The sequence below is a fragment of the Tiliqua scincoides genome, chromosome 1, assembly GCF_035046505.1.
Source record: "Tiliqua scincoides isolate rTilSci1 chromosome 1, rTilSci1.hap2, whole genome shotgun sequence".
Lineage (NCBI taxonomy): Eukaryota > Metazoa > Chordata > Lepidosauria > Squamata > Scincidae > Tiliqua > Tiliqua scincoides.
In genome coordinates this window covers 131764266-131783815 of record NC_089821.1, presented here as the reverse complement: position 1 = coordinate 131783815, position 19550 = coordinate 131764266, and the positions used below count along the sequence as shown (strand labels likewise).

General features: G+C 41.8%; 1 protein-coding gene across 5 annotated transcripts in view; it reads right to left on the bottom strand.

The window, feature by feature from the left end:
• Nucleotides 1–19550, bottom strand: part of AGAP1 (ArfGAP with GTPase domain, ankyrin repeat and PH domain 1) — a 389814-nt gene that overhangs the window by 132276 nt on the left and 237988 nt on the right. For all 5 annotated transcript variants that reach the window (XM_066637277.1, XM_066637250.1, XM_066637243.1 and 2 more), the window contains one exon: nt 18516–18677. In XM_066637277.1, the coding sequence (XP_066493374.1) occupies nt 18516–18677 (162 nt within the window). The remainder of the gene's footprint in view (nt 1–18515; nt 18678–19550) is intronic.

The window sequence follows — 19550 nt, the reverse complement described above, 5'->3', positions numbered from 1 at the left end:
GGCTTATTAAAGAGGGGGGCAATTCAACTTGAGTCCTTTAGAGCCTCTAAATGGTGATTTGGCAACTCGGAAAGTACCCCCATTATGACTCTTTTTTGAGTTGAGTCGCAGGGAGTAGTGACTCTAGACTCAACTCAAGCCCTGCTTGACTTTCCCATCCCTGGTCAAAACTCTAGATAAGTTCAAGATTTACATGAACTCTATAGGCTGCCCCAGAAAAGTACCATGTATCAATGCCACTCTCAGATCACTAGTTCTCCAATAATGTCTGGCTTCTTCTGGTAGAAATAATGAAATTACAACCACTATGAACTGGGTTGTGGCTAATGGCTGAAGCTGTCAGCATCTTTCTGAGCAGCTTGGCTTCTCATAGGGCCATACCCTTCAAGCTTAACAAGAGTGACTCCTTTCTCTCATTGCAGGTTCCAAGGATCCCTCTCAGGGTTGGGCTGGCGGCTGGACCCAGCAGACCTAATGGTGGTAAGTTGATCCTCTTGCTGGATGATTCCCTTTGGGTCAGGTGCCAGTGCATGCTGACTGGCCCCACTTCCACAGTCCATCCAGGGGTGGGATTTGGGCACTGACTATCCTGGGATGGGCTTGGGCTAACCCTGCTGGCTGGAGTGCTGGTGGCTGGAGGACCCCTGCAGAGCTGGTCATGGCTGTGCTGGGTGCGCTGCTTGGGGTAGGGGTTTCTGGTGCACCCTTTCTGGGTCTGGAGAAAGCCTCCTTTTCAGGGTGGGACTGTTCTCTGCACCCTTTCAGGGCCAAGGAAAGGCAAGGGAAGGGCTGCCACAGAGGGTGATGCAGCTACGCCATTCCTGCAGCTGCCACTAACACAGAAGTGACCAACCCCATTGGCAGCTTGGTCCATTTGAAGCCGGTGGCTGCTATGGCCAGTCCTGCCCCATCTGGTCCCCGTCCTCATGCAAGAATGGGGCTGGCTCTGTGAGCCAGTTGCTCCCCACAGTGCTCCTTGACCAGCCACGCTCTGCGGTTTCTGGACTGGCTGGTGCACCATGGTAGGTTGACATTATCATATGGCCACTTGGATCCAGTGCAGCACTGCACTGGGGGCCACTGATGAACTACATGAGTAGAATGGAAGATCCATGTAACGTATGTGATCAGCACTCGCACATACTGCCACTGAGACATGTCTAAAACTACAGAAGGACATCTTCAAGAGAAAGTGCATCTAAGAGTGACAATAAAAAATATAATAAAATCACTATACATCAGATCAATAATGAACAAGGAACTAGTACCCATCTTGGAGAATACTAAGGAACCATTTCATTGTGGCATTCAGTTCTATGTAAGCTGGCAGGGGGAAAAATGGTCCTATAGCAACAAAATGAAATTAGGCAATTGCAGCCAAACACAGTGGAAGGAAAGAGTTGAAAAGCCATGCAGATTTCAACAATTATCATTAGTGAAGCTGTTTCAGGCTAGATTTTATACTAGCCGATCAGGCTAATTTAATCAGTGAGTCTCAAAACCTTGACACACACAAGATTCTATAGAGGGAAAGGATCCTGCAGCAGGAAGAGTCAGAGACATGTTCTTCCTAACAGTAGGAGTTTAGTGCCTCAGCAAACAAAACTGCTATGGTACCCACAGAAGCTGGCGATATTGAATTTTCCCACTGTAGTTCATGCTGGAATGGTACACTGTGTGCATGCATGCATATGCCCATGCTTGGAATGTATACACATACGCTGGTGGGGTGAGGGATGGGCAGCAGAATTAGTGTGAGTTCAAGTTCGCCATGAACCACCCCTAGTCAGGATGGTGTTTTTCTTTAAAGAAGTTTGCAATTGCTACAGTAAAAAGAGTATTTTAACAGACCAGCCAACAGAAGCTATAGCTCCAAAATACTAACCAATCTTTTTGATAAGTCGTCAACTCACATTAATAATATTGTCAAAGTCAGGTTTTTTTTTCTCTTTTGCTCCATTACACTAATACGTTCTGCTAACCTTTGTTTCTACTTTCTGTTTGATTAGAACTCACCCTAGCTAGGCCTTCTGCACATTAAGGGAGTCTGCAATAAGGACAAAGAACCTTCCACTTTTGTGAGGAAAAGGATCTAGAACGTCAAAGAATTTTTTCAGTCTGTCAGCATTCATTCTACAAGTATGGACATGAACAACTGCTCTATACCACACTGAAGTCCTTAATTTCCCCCAAAGAGACAGAGGATTGATTTTTAAAGGCATACTCAGTTTTTCAAAAAGACAATTGGTATTGATAACATTGCACTATGTCACCTTTTGACATTTCTGCTCTAAGTACAATTTAACGGATGCACTTACACATAGTTTATGGAACTACACTGTTGGATACTATGAACTGAAATTATGCAGAAAGCAGCAGTAAATGTTTCTACTGAACACAGAGAACTCTTCCTGGTATTAAACTAACACAGGAGTGTTCTCATATAGGCACTTGCTATTTTCTCCTTCTGTTATCCCTTTGTTAACCTCATATTTTCTCAACAACTGCAGGCTCACATAGAGGAATCTGTTTAAGGCAAAACAGTTCTTGCATCCTACAGCACCAACACAAAACATCTGTAGTGTAAAGGCCAGCCTGAAAAATGAACTTGCTGCAGTAAGCCTTTATGATGTACAACGCTTTTCTGATAATAGCGTGCTGTGCCTGGGTCAAACAGCTCTCAAGTGAAGAGAGCCTGAGGAATTCACTTCCCTCTTCATCTGGAAAAACGAAATGTGAATCTGGGATGCAGAACTGTGTGTTCATTGTTTCTCTATTAGTACCCTGTATTTGAGTTTCCAGTATTCACTGACTACAGGAGGCTTCGCATTTGTCTGCTTTAAAATGCAGGCCACCAAAGTGTCGTAGGCTTACATGGCGTGTTTTCCCATTTCTGACTACTCCACTTGCTTGACAAGGTATTCTTCAAACTGAAAAGGAGCCTCTTGAAAACTGCAAATGAGCTCTAGCTTCAACCTACTGCATGCAATTTCATACTCCTGACTGAATACAAATAACACTTTTTATTTGGTATCAATTACCACGTAGGAGAACAGATGACCACTGCTGCTACTATTAAATATAAAAAGGCATACCAAATTAAAACGAAGCAAGCGCCTCATTATTCCACAACCTAACCAGCTTTGACAGAAGCACTAGAACTCATAAGATGCGTTTCACTGAGCTGGGATGGGCTGTTCCTCAGCCATCCAGTATATTCAATGTCAGCCATTAGTTCTTCCCAATCGGGCATCAATGTTTGATGCACACCCTCAAAAATATATAACACTAGTATAATAATAATAATAACAATCTGTGAAATATCTGAGCTTCAATTCTTGAAGTATGAGTCAAAGAAGCAGTTTCACTTTTCACTCGAGAGGCTGACAAGCATGACTAGAGGGGGAATAAAATAACATTCAGTTCGCATAAATATCAAACAGGCTTCTTGAGACTGATGGGCCAGGAATGTATTCTTAGCCATCATTCTGGCAGACAGGCCCAAGGACACTCATAACTTATTTTACAATCATTTAGTTTCAGCTCAAGTGGAAAACGTGACAACTTATCTCTGCTGACAAGATGCCATATCAAACCTTACAATTAACTTTCCTATGATTATCTGCCCAGCCCATCATTAGCTCGGCAGCTTCTAATGGCAGCTACAGGCAGCTTTTCTGATGATGGTCATCAGTTTTAGAATTTATAGCTATAGTGTGTGTGTGTGTGTGTGTGTGTGTGTGTGTGTGTGTGTGAGTGTGTGTGTGTGTGAGAGAGAGAGAGAGAGAGAGAGAGAGAGAGAGACTGACTGAACAGGAGTTTATTTTCCTAAAACCAAAACAAAATTAACATACACGTAAGTCACTTCGGCGAAACACACCAACAATTGTCCCTTTTACCAAACTCACCTTCTGCCCTTGTCAGTAGGAAATTAATGTGGAGGGAGGACGAGGGTGGATAGGGCAAGGAAGGCGATGGGATTGGTGGCAGCAGTACACATTGATATTCTAAACCCTTCCCAGGCTCGATCATGTGACTTAGATCTATGCAAACTTGCACCAGCTTTATAGCTTTATAGATGGCACAGGTTCCAGTAGATTCCGTGGGCTGGTGAGGGCTTACTACAGAGCAAAAGAACAAATGTTCTTTTACCCTGACAAGGCTTCCAGAGGCTGAAATTCCCCCATGAGATACAGCGGGCACCATGAGGAAAAAAACTGAAGCCCCACAAGGAGTGGGGTGGAATTGGGCTGTTAGAATATGAGTTAGTTCATTCAAACAATGTCATCAGCCCCCCTGTCAACACAACTACAACATTCCAGATAGATGGTTATCTAGCCTCTGCTTAAAGATTTCCACCGATGGAAGGTCTACTACCTGAGGCAGACTTTTCCACTACCAAACAGCTTGTACTATCAGAAATTTCTTCTTAATGTTTAAATCAAAATCTCACTTAATTTAAAACCATTTGTCCTGGTCCTACACTCTGGAGCAATAAAAAACCACTCCACTCAACCTTCCACACAAAACAGTCCCTCAGCCATTTACAGACTGTTATGATGTCACCTCTTAACCATGCCTTCTGCTTAACTCCTTCAACCTTTTCTCATAGGGCATGGTCTTTAGCACCCTCAACATTCTAGTTGCCCTTCCCTGGATTCGCTCCAATTTGTCAATAACCCTCTTAATTGTGGCAGACAGAGTTGAACCAGGTGGGGTATGACTAAAGCAGAATACATACCATTACTTTTCTTGATCTCAGTACTATACTCCTACTGATGCAGCCTAGAATCATATTAGCCTTCCTTGTCACCACACCACATTTCCAGCACATATGAATACTTAGCTTATCAACCAAAAAGCCTACACTTTTTTCACACTCAAGTAAGTATCCCCAAGTCTCTTGTCACTTTCCTCCCCTTTACCCAAATACCTTCATCTGAGTTTTCTTTTGGTCTTCATGGATTGTGGCCAAATTAATAAAATTTTCTTAAATTGTAGTGCTATATCCCTGTCCTTTCTGTTTTTCTGGTCCTTTCTGAATATGTTATACCCCTCATTGCATTGCACTCGTGCATCTCATCCCACCAAGTGTCCATAAAGGCATCCTCACTTTCCAATAACAGCAGTTCTGGTTCATCTTGTTTATTCCCCATAGCTTGTGCGTTGGTATAGCAAGATCTAAAGCCAAAAGTAGAACTCCCATTCTGCTTCTCTATTTTGCCCCTTGCAATGGTGTTTTTCATCACCTGCATTCCCTCTTCTCAGCATTCAGTATCACACTGAACATTGAATCATCTTTCTCTCCCATGAGGCTTAAGTTTAAAGCCCTCTCAGTCTTTCTGAATACCGTTTTTTCCCTGATTGCCATGAAGTGCAGCCCATCTCAACAGAAGATGCTCCTCCTGGAAGCACAGACCGTGATCAAAGAAACCAAATCCTTCTTGCCAACACCAGCTGTCCAGTCACTTCTAGTATTCTTTGTTTCCTTTGCAAATCACAATCTTCCTCCAGAAGCACTAATGAAATACAACCTGCATGTGAAATACTTTCACCTTAGAATCAGTGTTGGAAGGGAGCCACAAGGTCATTTAGTTCAACCCCCTGGCTGTAGCAAGAAATCCCCCTAGAGCAGGGGTCTCTAAACTTTTCAGTGGAAGGACTGCATCAAATATCTGGCGTGGTGTAGAGGTCCGGGAAAAAAAATTAAATATAAAATTTAAATAAACACAACTTAGATGAAATGAATGAATGAATGGGCTCAAATGCCCAGGATTTCTCCAAGCACCAACACAGCCCAAGAAATAAAGCACACACACTTAAATGGACCCCCATTCCCCCACCCCACAAGCACAACTCTGGTTGTGTTTGGTCAACTGGCCCAGAGGCTCTCGGGATCAGAGGCTGGCCGCAGGCCGGAAAGAAGCTCTCCGCAGGCCGCATCTGGCTCCCAGGCCAGGGTTTGGAGACCCCTGTCCTAGAGCATCTCCAGCAAAAAATCTCAAGTGAGGGAGACTCTACCACCTCACTTGGTAACTGGTTTCAGAGTTAAACAGTTCTTACTTTTAAAAACTTCCTGCTGATATCCAGTTGGAATCTTCTTTCCTACAGTTTGAATCCATTTGTTCTAGTTCTACTTTCAGAGACAGTTGAGAATTATTCCTTTCTTCCATATGATAGCCCTTCCGCTAATTTAACATCATATCCCCTCTCAGTCTTCTCTCCTCCAGGATGAACATACCAAGTTCCCTCTACCTTTCCTTGTAGGGCTTGTGCTCCAGTCCTCTGATCATCCTTGTTGCTCTTCTCTGAACATGCTCCAGTCTGGCTGCATAGTTCCTAAAGTTTGGTGTCCGGAATTGGACACAGTACTCCAGGTGAAGTCTGACCAACACAGAATAAAGTAGAAACACTACTTCTCATAACTTGGAATCTACAGTTCCAGTAATGGAGGCTAAAATTGTGTTAGCCTTCTTTGCAGGCGCATCACACGGCTTGCTCATGTTCATCTTGTGATCGACTACATTTCCAAGATCCCTCTCACATGCTGTGCTGCCAAACCAAGTATCTCCTGTCTTTGTGCAGAACCTTGGATGTGTCAGAACCTGGGGCATTCCATTCCAAACCATCCTCCAGGCTGATGCACAGCTATTGATGAGCACTCTTTATATACTGTTGTTCAACTAGATGCGAATCTACCTGTATCATATAGCCTATATTTTACCAACTTGCTAATTACAATGAAGAGGGGAAACCTGTCAAATGCCTTACTGAAGTGAAGATACATTCGTTTTCTTCCTTCTCTTGGCTGGTGCTTGGGGAGCAGGTTGTCTCCTCAACCAATACACTGCTGGAAGTGCTGGGATCTGTGTGTCATTCACGACATGCTTCCATTTTTTGTGATATTTCTTGCCTCTTCTATGGTCAATCGCTGGTTCCTTAGATCTTCCTCAATGTGTTTGAGCCATGTTTTCGTAGGTTCTGCCCACTGAATCCTCCAGCAGGGACACTGCTCTCACCAGAGGAGCTTGGGTGCCAAGTGTTTATTCTGCAGATACGGCCAAATCATTACAGTCTACATTTTTGGATTAGTTCTTCGACTGATGGTTGATGATTACACCTTATCTGAATTGTCTCGTTATGATGGTGATCACAAAGAGAGACAACCAGAATCGCATTTGAAAGACCTTGAGTTTGTTCATGTCCGATTTATAAATTACATCCACAGTATACCCACTGTCCAGTAAACTAGTAACCTGATCAAAAAAGGAGATGAGATTTGTCTGGCAAGATTTATTTGTTGACAAATCCATGTTGGCTTTTATTAATCAGAGTTGTTATCCAGATGTGTGTAGACTGTGTGTTTTATAATATGTTTATGAGTCTGGAATTTTCCTGCTCTTCCTTTCCCTTTTTAAAGATTGGGACTACATTAGCCCTTTTCCGGTCTATAGGTACTTCCCCCGTCTTCCAGGATTTCTCAAAGATAATTGACAATGGCTCTGCAAGTATATCCACAAGTTCTCTTAGTACTATAGAATGCAGTTCTTCCAGTTGAAATGACTTGAATTAATTTAGTTCAGTTAAGTGGTTCTTAACTACAGTTGTGCGTCGCTTAGCAATGTTCCGACCAGCAACAGCCCGCATACGCAATGGCGTGGCTCCCCTCACCTTTCGGAGGCTTTGCATAATGTTAATCCTCTCTTAAGGATGGGGGTGCTGGTTTGCATCCCTTTCATTAAGCGATGCATGACTGTAGTTCCCTACCAATCTCCTTCTGAGAGAAGATGAACACAAAGTAGCGCAATCTCCAATCTCCAAACACCAATTGGCCATCCTTTTTGAGCATCAAACCCACCCTTTCATTTCTCTTCCTTAGGGAATACTTAAATATGCCCCTTTTGTTGCTCTTGCAATCTCTGGCCAGCCTCATCTCATATTGAGCTTACCCTTACTGGACCTTACCCTACAACTCCGGGCTACCTGTTCATACTCCTCCTGGTGAGCAGTCCCATCATCCATTTCCTATATATGTCTTTTTCAATCTTCAAGAAGCCACTAATATCATTGTGCAGCCATACTGGTTTTTTGAGGTATCTCCTTCTGAGCACTGTCTCTTTTAATAAAGTACCTTCAAAACTGACAATTAGTACCCTGTTTTCTCCCAAATGCCTTCAAAAAGCACATGCAGGATACTGACAATGGTGACCACAAACATTTTTTGATCAATCAGATGTATAGCATAAAAGTTTCCCAGCCACAGAATAGTAATATGAAAAAATAAATGTCAGTACTTCAATGTCAGTAAGTGTACTGAATTCAATACTTCAATGTCAGTAAGTGTAAAGTCATGCACATTGGGGCAAAAAATCAAAACTTTAGATATAGGCTGATGGGTTCTGAGCTGATGATCAGCTGAGCTGAGCTGACAGGCTGATGGGTTCTGAGCTGTCTGTGACAGATCAGGAGAGAGATCTTGGGGTGGTGGTGGACAGGTCAATGAAAGTGTCGACCCAATGTGTGGTGGCAGTGAAGAAGGCCAATTCTATGCTTGGGATCATTAGGAAGGGTATTGAGAACAAAACGGCTAATATTATAATGCCGTTGTACAAATCTATGGTAAGGCCACACCTGGAGTATTGTGTCCCGTTCTGGTCGCCGCATCGCAAAAAAGACATAGTGGAAATGGAAAAGGTGCAAAAGAGAGCGACTAAGAACCCCTGCTAATTGGGTAAGAGGCACTTTTTCAAGTGGGTGCTCCTTTTTTTAGCAGGGGGAGAGTAACTGGCCCACCTCACCCCAGCACTGTCTGTTTTAGTGGCTGTCTGCTGGTATTCTTTTTGCATCTTTTTAGATTGTGAGCCCTTTTGGGACAGGGAGCCATTTAGTTATTTGATTTTTCTCTGTAAACCACTTTGTGAACATTTAGTTGAAAAGCGGTATATAAATACTGTTGTTATTATTATTATTATTATTATTACGGGGCTGGGGCACCTTCCTTATGAGGAAAGGCTACAGCGTTTGGGCCTCTTCAGCCTAGAAAAGAGACGCCTGAGGGGGGACATGATTGAGACATACAAAATTATGCAGGGGATGGACAGAGTGGATAGGGAGATGCTCTTTACACTCTCACATAATACCAGAACCAGGGGACATCCACTAAAATTGAGTGTTGGGCGGGTTAGGACAGACAAAAGAAAATATTTCTTTACTCAGCGTGTGGTTGGTCTGTGGAACTCCTTGCCACAGGATGTGGTGCTGGCGTCTAGCCTAGATGCCTTTAAAAGGGGATTGGACAAGTTTCTGGAGGAAAAATCCATTACGGGGTACAAGCCATGATGTGTATGCGCAACCTCCTGATTTTAGAAATGGGTTATGTCAGAATGCCAGATGCAAGGGAGGGCACCAGGATGAGGTCTCTTGTTATCTGGTGTGCTCCCTGGGGCATTTGGTGGGCCGCTGTGAGATACAGGAAGCTGGACTAGATGGGCCTATGGCCTGATCCAGTGGGGCTGTTCTTATGTAAAAGAGCTCAAACAAGCAGCCTTAAATGTACAAACAGATTTTTATTACCATGCCTAATGAATAGCTACTGGTTTAATGTTAGTAAAGAAAAAAAGACAATTGCTAGAGTAAAGCAGCGCTAAAGTTTTTTTAAGTTTTATTATTTTAAGCTAGATATCAGTACTGCTTTAATGTCATTTTTATGAGCACCAAATAGAGGGGTCAAAAAGACTATGGCTTCAAACAGTGCACAAAAGTATGTACTCTCCTCCACTCAAATCTCCATTTATTTGGATCTTATCCTTTACCATTTTAGATATAATGTTGTAGGAGGGCTGGCACTAGTTTCTTTTCAGTTTTCTGGTTCTTGTGCAAGCCTGTGCAAGATTTACCAAACAATTCCTGCTAGAGATTCAGATATGGGCTATGTTATTTCCTTTACCAACATAGATTGTGGGTGGCATAGCCATGATTATCAAGTATCAATTGGAACAAATTATAGGATCTGGTAACTTGACAAGAGATATTTTTCCATTGGCACAAAGCCCCTGTCTGCGATTAGCCTGTGGATTAATCATCAATAGGTTATGAAAAGACCCTTATCAGATGTCGTAAACAGGCTCCTTGCTCCTTGAACTGTCTACAATAAGAGTAGCTTTGAAGTGGTGCATTCCACATGTAAGGTATACACGGTGACCTTGCATCTCAAAGTCCTGTGATTAAGACTAGAAAGAGAACAAACCTGTAGGCCCTAAGTTAACAGCAACTGTGTTCAAAGATGGCAACTAGCTACAAGAGCTAGTGATGAGCTCTTTTTATTATTAGTTTATTATTATGTTGCTTTAAATTTTTTACTGTTTTTGATTTTTAATTGTGACAATTGCTACCTTGAAGGTAGCACCCATGTGGAAACTGAGAGGTAGAATATAAAACAAAGTATTACAGCAAGACCTATTTGTAACAGAGACCAAGATTTAAAGGAAGTTAAGAGATTTCTGAGGGAAAAAAACCTGCAACAGCACTTTATAGAAGATGAACATACATCTTTAAATTGACAGTGGTACCACAGATAATACCATTCTCATTAAAGATGGAGAGTAATCTTTGACTTTTGATCAAACATGCAGAAATTGAAACAGATGGCATTTTATAATATTTTGCATCTATTATAATTCAGCTGTAGGACCTACATAGGAAACCTTGTAAGACATCTTTCTTGTTTTAAAATTAAAGTTGAATATAATTCTTTGTGAATTTTATATATATATATATATATATATATAACAGTGCTGTAGGTTTTGGTGCTGGTAGGCTTCCCCTACACGTGCTGGTAGGGGTAGGCTTCCCCTACAAGTTCAGAACTTTGATGATCTCTCTTGGAGTGGATACGACCTTGAAAGCCAGGTACAAAGAATCAATCACTAGTAGCTCATGTCTTAAGAAGAAAAATTTCATTGGTAAGAATAGCATATTCTTCCCTCAAGAAGAGCAAGCACACTACTGCGTATAGTGTTTTATTGCATATATTGTAATAATCAACTTGGGTCACTACTAACACCACATAATAAAATTATGGAGTGTGAGAACAGCAACTCTCTTTAGCACCGTCAGAGCATTTGGTACCTTTTTTACTTACAACTTCATGTACAGATGGGTACTGCTTTGAAGCATGGTTTTGAGGGCAAACACAAGAGAGTAAAAATCAAGAATAAATTAACAGTGATTTGTAAAAGGGGGTTCTCCTTAAAATGTTGGACCAATTCAAAGAAAGAGGCACACTGCTAGTGTTGATATGCTGACACAGGTGTGTGAATGGAGTTTCCTAGCTGCCTGTTTCTAAGAGAATGCTAAGAGTGTTTGCATGAGCATCTACACTGAGATGACAGGGTAGAGGAAGCAAGCCAGGGAATTGCATTAACTTATCTGAGGGTCATAGAAAATTCCATTATTTTTAGCTCAAAACATGCCCTCAACTTATACTTGAGTATCTGTGGTATTTCTTCAAAACAGTGGCCTTCAGGCACTTCATTTTGAAATGATATAACCTGTTTAAAATATCAATACATGCAATTTATCTTTATGAATGATGAGCTACAAAGGTCTTGACTTCTCTTTGTATCTTACTCAGTTTTTCTACAATACAACACTCTTCCAAAAATGCAAAAGCTACTGTATCCAAGACACTGGCTAGTCTTCTTTCTAACTCATAAGAATCTTATGGGCAGTTTTTATATAGTTTCTTCTTTCACATGTTGCATATCATACTGTTCTGAAGAGGTTTAACATGTGGTAACTACAGAGAAGGGGCACTTGAGGTGGGTGGTGCACTGTGAATTCTCAGAGAGGGGTGATGGTGATGTGAGACAGAAGCACCATCTTAAATCCTTCTGACACTGTTATTGGGGCACAGCACTGGATGTGACCATGTGGAAGCAGCAACCAAGCAACTCAGGTTATATATTCCTACCTCTTATAATCATAATGATAAATGTATATATGATTTAAGGTAACACATTAAGCTGATGTGTACTGAATGTTAAATACAAGCATATAATAATAACTTGCATGTTAATAAATATCACCCATTTCAGGGAGTATCACAAAAAACAAATAATCAGGAGGGATTCTTGGATGGATTACAATGCTAAATACCAATGAGATGTTGCACAAATGATCACACTGAAGCAAAAACAATGGTAATAAATGAATCTCCAGAGGCTAAGTGACCCTGCAATCGTACATGAGTGTGAAGTTAGAGATAAGCTTCACAGTAAATGATTCAGAGGAGTGCATGCTTCCACATCAGATACAACATGAGCTATCAGCCAATAGTTATTGCAGAGGTAATTGTTCCAAATCTATCAATAACACCGAGCTGCTTCATCACTGACAGAGAATTCAAGTTCTTTCATAGGGACTTATGAGGCCATGTCCACGGTCTCTCTGCCACCATTAGGGTGATAAACAGTTTAAACTACACCAAGGTCTGACATGCAGATCAATTGTGCCCCCATAAAGAATCTACACAAGAGATTCTTGGACAGGGATTTACTATCTCCAGTTTTTATTCACTTGCTGCTAAAATTACTTCTGTCAAACACTCTGAAGAGATAAGTAAAACAGAAAAAGGGTATTTTTTCATGCAGTATTGAAACAGTTTAAACAGGAAATTCAGAACTCAACATGCTATTGCGTTATACTATGTTGAACAGCACATGGTATTTAAAAAGTGATCCAGTTGTGCCATTTTCTCACTATCAAGCACACAGCAATTTGAGACAGCCAACAAAACTGTCTAGATATTCTCTAAGGACAGTCACACACTACATGTTACCAGTGCCAAATTGTATTAGACATTTAATTTTAAACCTCAAGTACTTAAATGTAAAACCTTACAACTGTAATAGTCATAAAGCAGTGGGACATTCCATTTCATAGAATAGATTTTTCCCCTTTTAATTTAACCAGCACCTCCTGTTTTGTAGCTCTACCCTCTACAAAGTAATTTATCTAATTAGGGAATGTTCACAGTTGTTTAAAAGACAAAAGCTGTAGGGAACCAAAGGTTTGGATAGGAAGACTTTGAAAACTTATTCAGAGCCACACAAAGTATTAATTTAATGTGAAAAAGGTCCAAAGAAAAAATGAATCCCAATATATTATTTTGTCTACAATAAAACCATGTGACAATGAGCATGCACATTCTGCAGTACATTGGCATTTGAATCCAAAGAGCCACGTTGCTTCTTCCTCATCCCTGCTGCTTTCACAGTATTATCTTTTTTATGACTCTAAAATTCAAAACCTTTTATTGGAGGTTGGGGGGACAAACTGAAATTAAAAAGGCTTTTTTTCAATGTCTAAACTGCCATCATAATGGGCAGAAACACAAGCGCAGGAAAATACTACAGCAGGTCCCAATTTTTTATAAACAGCAGCAACTAAATAGGTTTTGTCATACAGACTTGGGCAACAGAATAATCGATGAATGTTGCGATATATTGCTTTTAACCTTCCCACCCTGTAAAGCAATCCTAAGAAACGAGAATTTTATGAAGGACCAAAGATTTCTCAGTATTACTTGTCATTGGACGATAAGACAAATACACAAAATTAAAAGTATAACTTGTATGATACAGTATCAGGACATATTTCCACTTACTGCATACAAAGCAATCCTAGGCAGAAATCCTATGTACACTTAGTTGGGAGTAAGTCTCACTCCATTCAATGGAACTTTCTTCCAATAATCCATTACACATGTAGTTATCCACTGAATAATCTTATTTAATCTACTTATTTATCTGTCAAGGATGCATATACAATTCTTGGGCTCTAGATTCAGTCATCCAGAACAATCACAATGACTGAGTTCGCTAGTGTGAACAGAAATCAAAATCTGTCTACGTGGGTGGGGCAGAAATGCCCTTTTTTACTTTGAATTATGCTATTAATGGGACAGAGTGAAAACTCTTGTGCAGGCTCAATTTGAGCCCAAACACCTTGCTGAACTGGCATGCAAATTCTGTGCCTCCCCTAAACTGACACTTGCATGTACTCTGCTACCACCTCCTTATCCACAACTGGCTACTTAGGAAAGCAGAACAAAACTACAAGCATGCATACACAGAAAACATTAATCGGGTATAGCTGAGAGAGAAGGAGTATAGATACTTTTTCAAGTGGGTGCGCCTCTTTTATTTAGCAGGGGGAGAGTAACTGGCCCTCCTCACCCCAGCAGTGTCTTTTCTAGTGGCTGTCTGCTGGTGTTCATTTGCATCTTTTAGATTGTGAGCCCTTCTGGGACAGGGAGCCATTAGTTTGATTTTCTCTGTAAACCACTTTGTAAACTTTTGTTGAAAAGCGGTATATAAGTACTGTTTATACTGTTCCTAGTTAGCAAAAAATAAAACGCGTTGAAAGATGAACAGTATTTGCTCAGATATGCTTTAAAAAATAGATATCTTTTTCAAGATCCTTAAAACAGGGTGGTGATCCAGAGGCTGCGTCTCAGTCTTCCATGGTGTGATGCAGGAAAGAACGCAGCACACAGACAATGCACCTAAGTGTCTCACATACCCTTGGGCACCTTCCAACAAAATAAAAAGAGCAGTTTCTGCCAGAGCTGGGAACTCGAGTCAGTGACTTGTTGTGAAAATGTGTGATTCTGGGTGACTCATGAGGTATACGCATGAATCTGGAGATGCTCCTTTTCTGTTTTCATGGCTTGAAAAGCCTCACGGGGTCAGCATTCTGACAGGTTAGCAGCAGGAAAGTTCCAACTGGGAAGCAGGAAAAGGTTAAAGTGAGCAGGAGGGGGGAGGCAGGACTGGGTTCTCTTTTTTTGTCTCTTGACAGACACTCCCACCCCTCCCAACATCAAGGGAGTGTTCAAAGAAAACTCCAACACATACACAGAACCCAGCAGCAGTCCCATTTTTTCCACTGCAGGCTTATTAAAGGGGGGGTGCAACTCGACTTTTAGAGTCATTAAAGGGTGACACAGAGACTCATAAAATGACCCTGTTAGGACTCTTTCGAATAGAGTCGTGGAGGGGCAGAGACTCGGCAACTTGACTCGAGTCAAGTCACATCGGATCAATCCCTGGTTCCTGCAACTTGCAATTCAAGTTACTGGGATCCCTCAGCCTGGAAGCTGATTGCTATCAGAGCGATTTGGGAAGCCACTGACTTTGCCAAACCAGTCTTCTTTGCAGACATATTTGTCCTTTGTAGCATTAGCAGTGAGAATGCTCTGAGAGGGACAATAGCTCTTTGCTTTGGTCAGAAAGAAACAGGAAAGAAGTAACTTGTAAAAATAATATGTTTATTAAGAAGGGAAAAAATAAAAAGGAGGGTAGGATAAGGTCAAATGAATAAGAGGTGGCACTTAAATTTTAGAAGCAAACTGAAAAGAATAAACAAAACGAGCCCTGCCTAGAGTTGTTCATTTAGTTCCAGTTCCTCTGTGCCAACAAGTTACCACACACACTGATTCAAACCAGTCAGTTAATTACAGGGGATGTTATGGACAACAACAACAACAACTAGGTATTTATATACCGACTTTCTGGTCATCGGATTACTCCTCTGACTTTTTTCAAGGAGGTTTCCATAGGCAGGCATTTCTAAATCCCTCAAGAGGATTTTTACAATCATAGAGGTTCTCTCTTTCAAGAACCAACAACATTTCAGAATGGATCTTCCTGGTTTGGTCTCACTTCTGGCCTCCAGTTCTCCCACACAGGCTGACAAGCAGCTCCATCTCTCACATGGAGGACAGCCAAGACGCTTCTTGCTCACACCAAGAGCAGGTGGAATCACTCAGCTCAGCTTGTCAGCTGCTTCAAGGTCTCACCGTTCTCAGCCGTTCAGGGAGCTGCCTGTGTCCTTGAACTGGCGACCTTCTGATGTTATCTTCGGGCTAACGGAGGCTCTACCCTCTAGACCAGACCTCCTGCCCTGGATCCAAAATGAATCAAGATTTTGCCTGATTGATTAATCTAAAGCAGGGGTGTCTAAACTTTTTGGCAGGAGGGCCACATCATCTCTCTGACACTGTGTCAGGGGCCAGGAAAAAAAGAATTAATTTACATTTCAAATTTGAATAAATGTACATAAATGATTAGAAATGGAACTTATATGAATGAATGAAGGTCTTGCAATAGCTCAAGACCTATAAAAGGCCTTGCAAAATGCAAGGCTAGTTTTTCCTTTGCTGCCACTGTTGCATCATAGACGTGAAAAAGCAAGGGAGCCCTTGTCGCATAGCTCAGGCAAGAGGTTGAACAGTTGACCGTCATGCTGAGAGCAACTGTGTCAGGCCAGCGTGGGCTCCAGCGTGGGCTCACTGGAGACTGGGGGCTCCCTGAGGGCTGGACTCGGAGTCCTCAAGGGCTGCAAGAGGCCCAAGGGCCAGGGTTTGGGCACCCCTGATCTAAAGGTAGGAAACTAGGAGTCACTCCCTTGCACATCCTCTTAGTCATTAGGTGGATGGTTTTAACCAACAGCCAAAAGTTAGTGGGATACTGGTCATTTTCTACCCTGGACTTTGTTTCCAGGGTGAAATTCTCTGGCATTTCCAATACAGAATCACAGAATTGGAAAGTATCCACAAGGTCATCTAGTCCAACCCCCTGCCTGTACCAGGAAATCAGAGCATCTGCAGCAGGTGCCTGTAGAGCCTCTACTGCAGGCAATTTGTTCTACTGTTGAACTGCCTCACCATCAAGAATTTCTTCCTGATGTCCAGCATCTCCTCTCTCTTGCAGTTTGTACCCACTGAGTCGAATTTTACTCTCACAGAGAGTTAAGAACAAATTTGCTCTTTCTTCCATATGATATACATTTTAGCTAAGCTGCACCTGTGTACATGCTGGTTACAGAGGTCAGGACGGCAATTACGACACATCCCAGCTAGCACTGAAGGGTCCCCATTCAACACACCTGACTTTGGAAAAACTAGATAAGGACCATATCAGTAGAAGAATAGCTTTGCATGAACTAAGTCCTGGACTCTCCAATTAAAAAGACTTCAAATAGCACAGCTTGGGAAAAACCCTGACCAGGGATCTTGAACAGCCACCACCAATCAGTTGACAATACTGGGCCCCTCACACCAATAATCTGACTCAGTTAAGGCAGCAGTATGTTCCATTGGAGAATGGAACAAGAGTGACAAGAGCTTGGTGAACTGAGAATACAGATGGCACCCACTCCAGATCTCTGAACTATTTCTCCCAATGGTTTCATTTAGATGCTAAACAGCAGGAGGGCAGAATAGAGCCTTGTGGAATAGCACAGCACAAGTGCCATGAAAATAAACTATAGTCCCTCAACTGTAATTTATTTACCAGATAAGAAGAACAGTGTTCACAAGATAGGCAATCCAAAACTTCATGGTTGATGATACTGAATGTTGCTAAAGGATTTCAGAGAATTAACAAGGATGCAAGACTCTTCTCTATCTCCGGGTATCTACCAGCATGACCAGGGTTGCTCTTGTTTCAAAGATGGATTAGAAATCAGACTGAAGTAGATCCAGAAATTCAAAACATATAATCCATGAAAGTCTCAAAAGGGAGCTTTGCCACCAAACAGCATTTGGAAAACTGTGGGAGGGGGATGGGATGACAGCATTTGGGGAAAAAATAACTGGGGTCAATAGAGAGGAGTACAGGGGGGCCCTTACATTTGCTGATTCACTTATCCACAGATCAGGTCTGCGCCCCTTCCTGTGTGCCCCCATGGCAGTGAAAGAAGCTCTTCTCTCCTTGACTCCAGAGGGTCTTCTGATCCCAGCAGAGGCTGCGCACGTTCATCTGCAGAGTCAGCCAGGCTCAGACGGACTCTCAGATTAAAAAACAAATGACCAAGTTTTTAAAAAAAAACAGAAGTGATTGGACAGAAGGTCTGGTCTAGAGGGTAAGGCCATCATTAAGCCAGAAGACAACATCTGAAGGTTGCCAGTTCAAGGTGCAGTGAGACTTTGAAGCTGACAAGTTGAGCTCTTGAGTGGGAGACAAGAAGCCAGCTGCAGCTGTTTCTCAGTGTGGGAGGCGACATGGCTAGAATGAAGACCAGACGGAAAAGATCCACCTGGAAAGTAGTGTGTTCCTGAAAGTCAGAACTTCTTTGTTTATTGTAAAAAAAACCCCTCGGGGTTTAGAGAAAGCCTGCCCATGTAAAACCCGCCTTGAATAAAGCCAAAGGAGCAATCCAACGGCCAGAAAGGCAGTATATAAATACCAGTATTAATATTATCTTCATTATTATGTTTTAATGCCCTATAAGGCAGTGGGAGGCCCAGGGAAGCCCTAGAGGGGCATTCACCCACCTAATCATACATTCACATACCAGTACAGAAGCCTCTGGAGACGTTTGTAACTCCCTGGTCATTAGATTAATGCAACTATCACCAGACTAGACTACAGGTAGTTTTCTAAATAGCACCGGTGTTGTTTCATAAATTTGTTATCTAAATAAATAAAAGTTCTCCAACAATCTCTTACCGCTACTGATGCCTGAATTTGCAACCACTGTCACTTCACTCCACTGGTCAGCACTGGAGACTGAATAGGAACGCTGATGCATCCCATCCGGTCTACTGTTGAAGGAAACAAGGCTGATGCCACTTGTCATCTGGGACACAGATGTACTAGTAGTGACGTTCCCTGGAAATAAAAGGATTCAAAATTATTAAAAATAAAACACAGGTTTACATTCAGGAAAGAAAGTTTACAACTCTACAGCTTACTGCTTGCCAGTTCATCCTCTCTTAGTACATTAGTACTACATTTTTAGTACATTTCCCCATTTGTTATAGCCAATTCCCAATTACATGATAACAACATATATTTAGCTGCAATTCAAAAAAGTCATGTTTAAAAGGAGAATGGATGATACTGCTGGAGAACATGGAGCAGCAGAACTACCGCTCAAAGTAATTCACAGCAATTACGAATGATGAAAGCAGCCAGCTTTTAATAGCTATCACCTGATAATTCCACTGGACTCTTGCAGGAAGTTGGTTAGTGAAGGTCATTACATGATTGGGCCCTATACTCTTCATCAAAGATCAGCAAGCAGCATCTTGAAGATTACTGGTTAACAGTGAGTAACAAAAGGAACATGAGCCTACTATGTAATCCTATGGTTCAAAAAGTGGTCAACTTCGCAGGTTGGCCCAGCAAAAGCAAAGTAGAAGCCAAATCAATAGGGTCCTGAGCAAACTGCACAAAATCAGATGAAAGGGCAGATGCAACTCAATGGGTGTTCTCCTCCAACATACACACAGTTGACCTGAAACATTAAAATGAAGTACAGAAATCCTAATTTGCCTTGCCCAGGCTAAAATTTGAGTTAGTCTTATGCATTATGCAAGCCTTTATGCAAATAACTGATACTTCTACCCAAATTAGAGAGGTTAGAAACTTCATTATAATTACACCCAAGCAATCAGATACTAGCGCTTGCTGTTTGTACCCTCAATTCACCCCAAAGTGCTTGCAAAGTACTCCTCTAGGAAGTTAGCTCCCATCTCATCT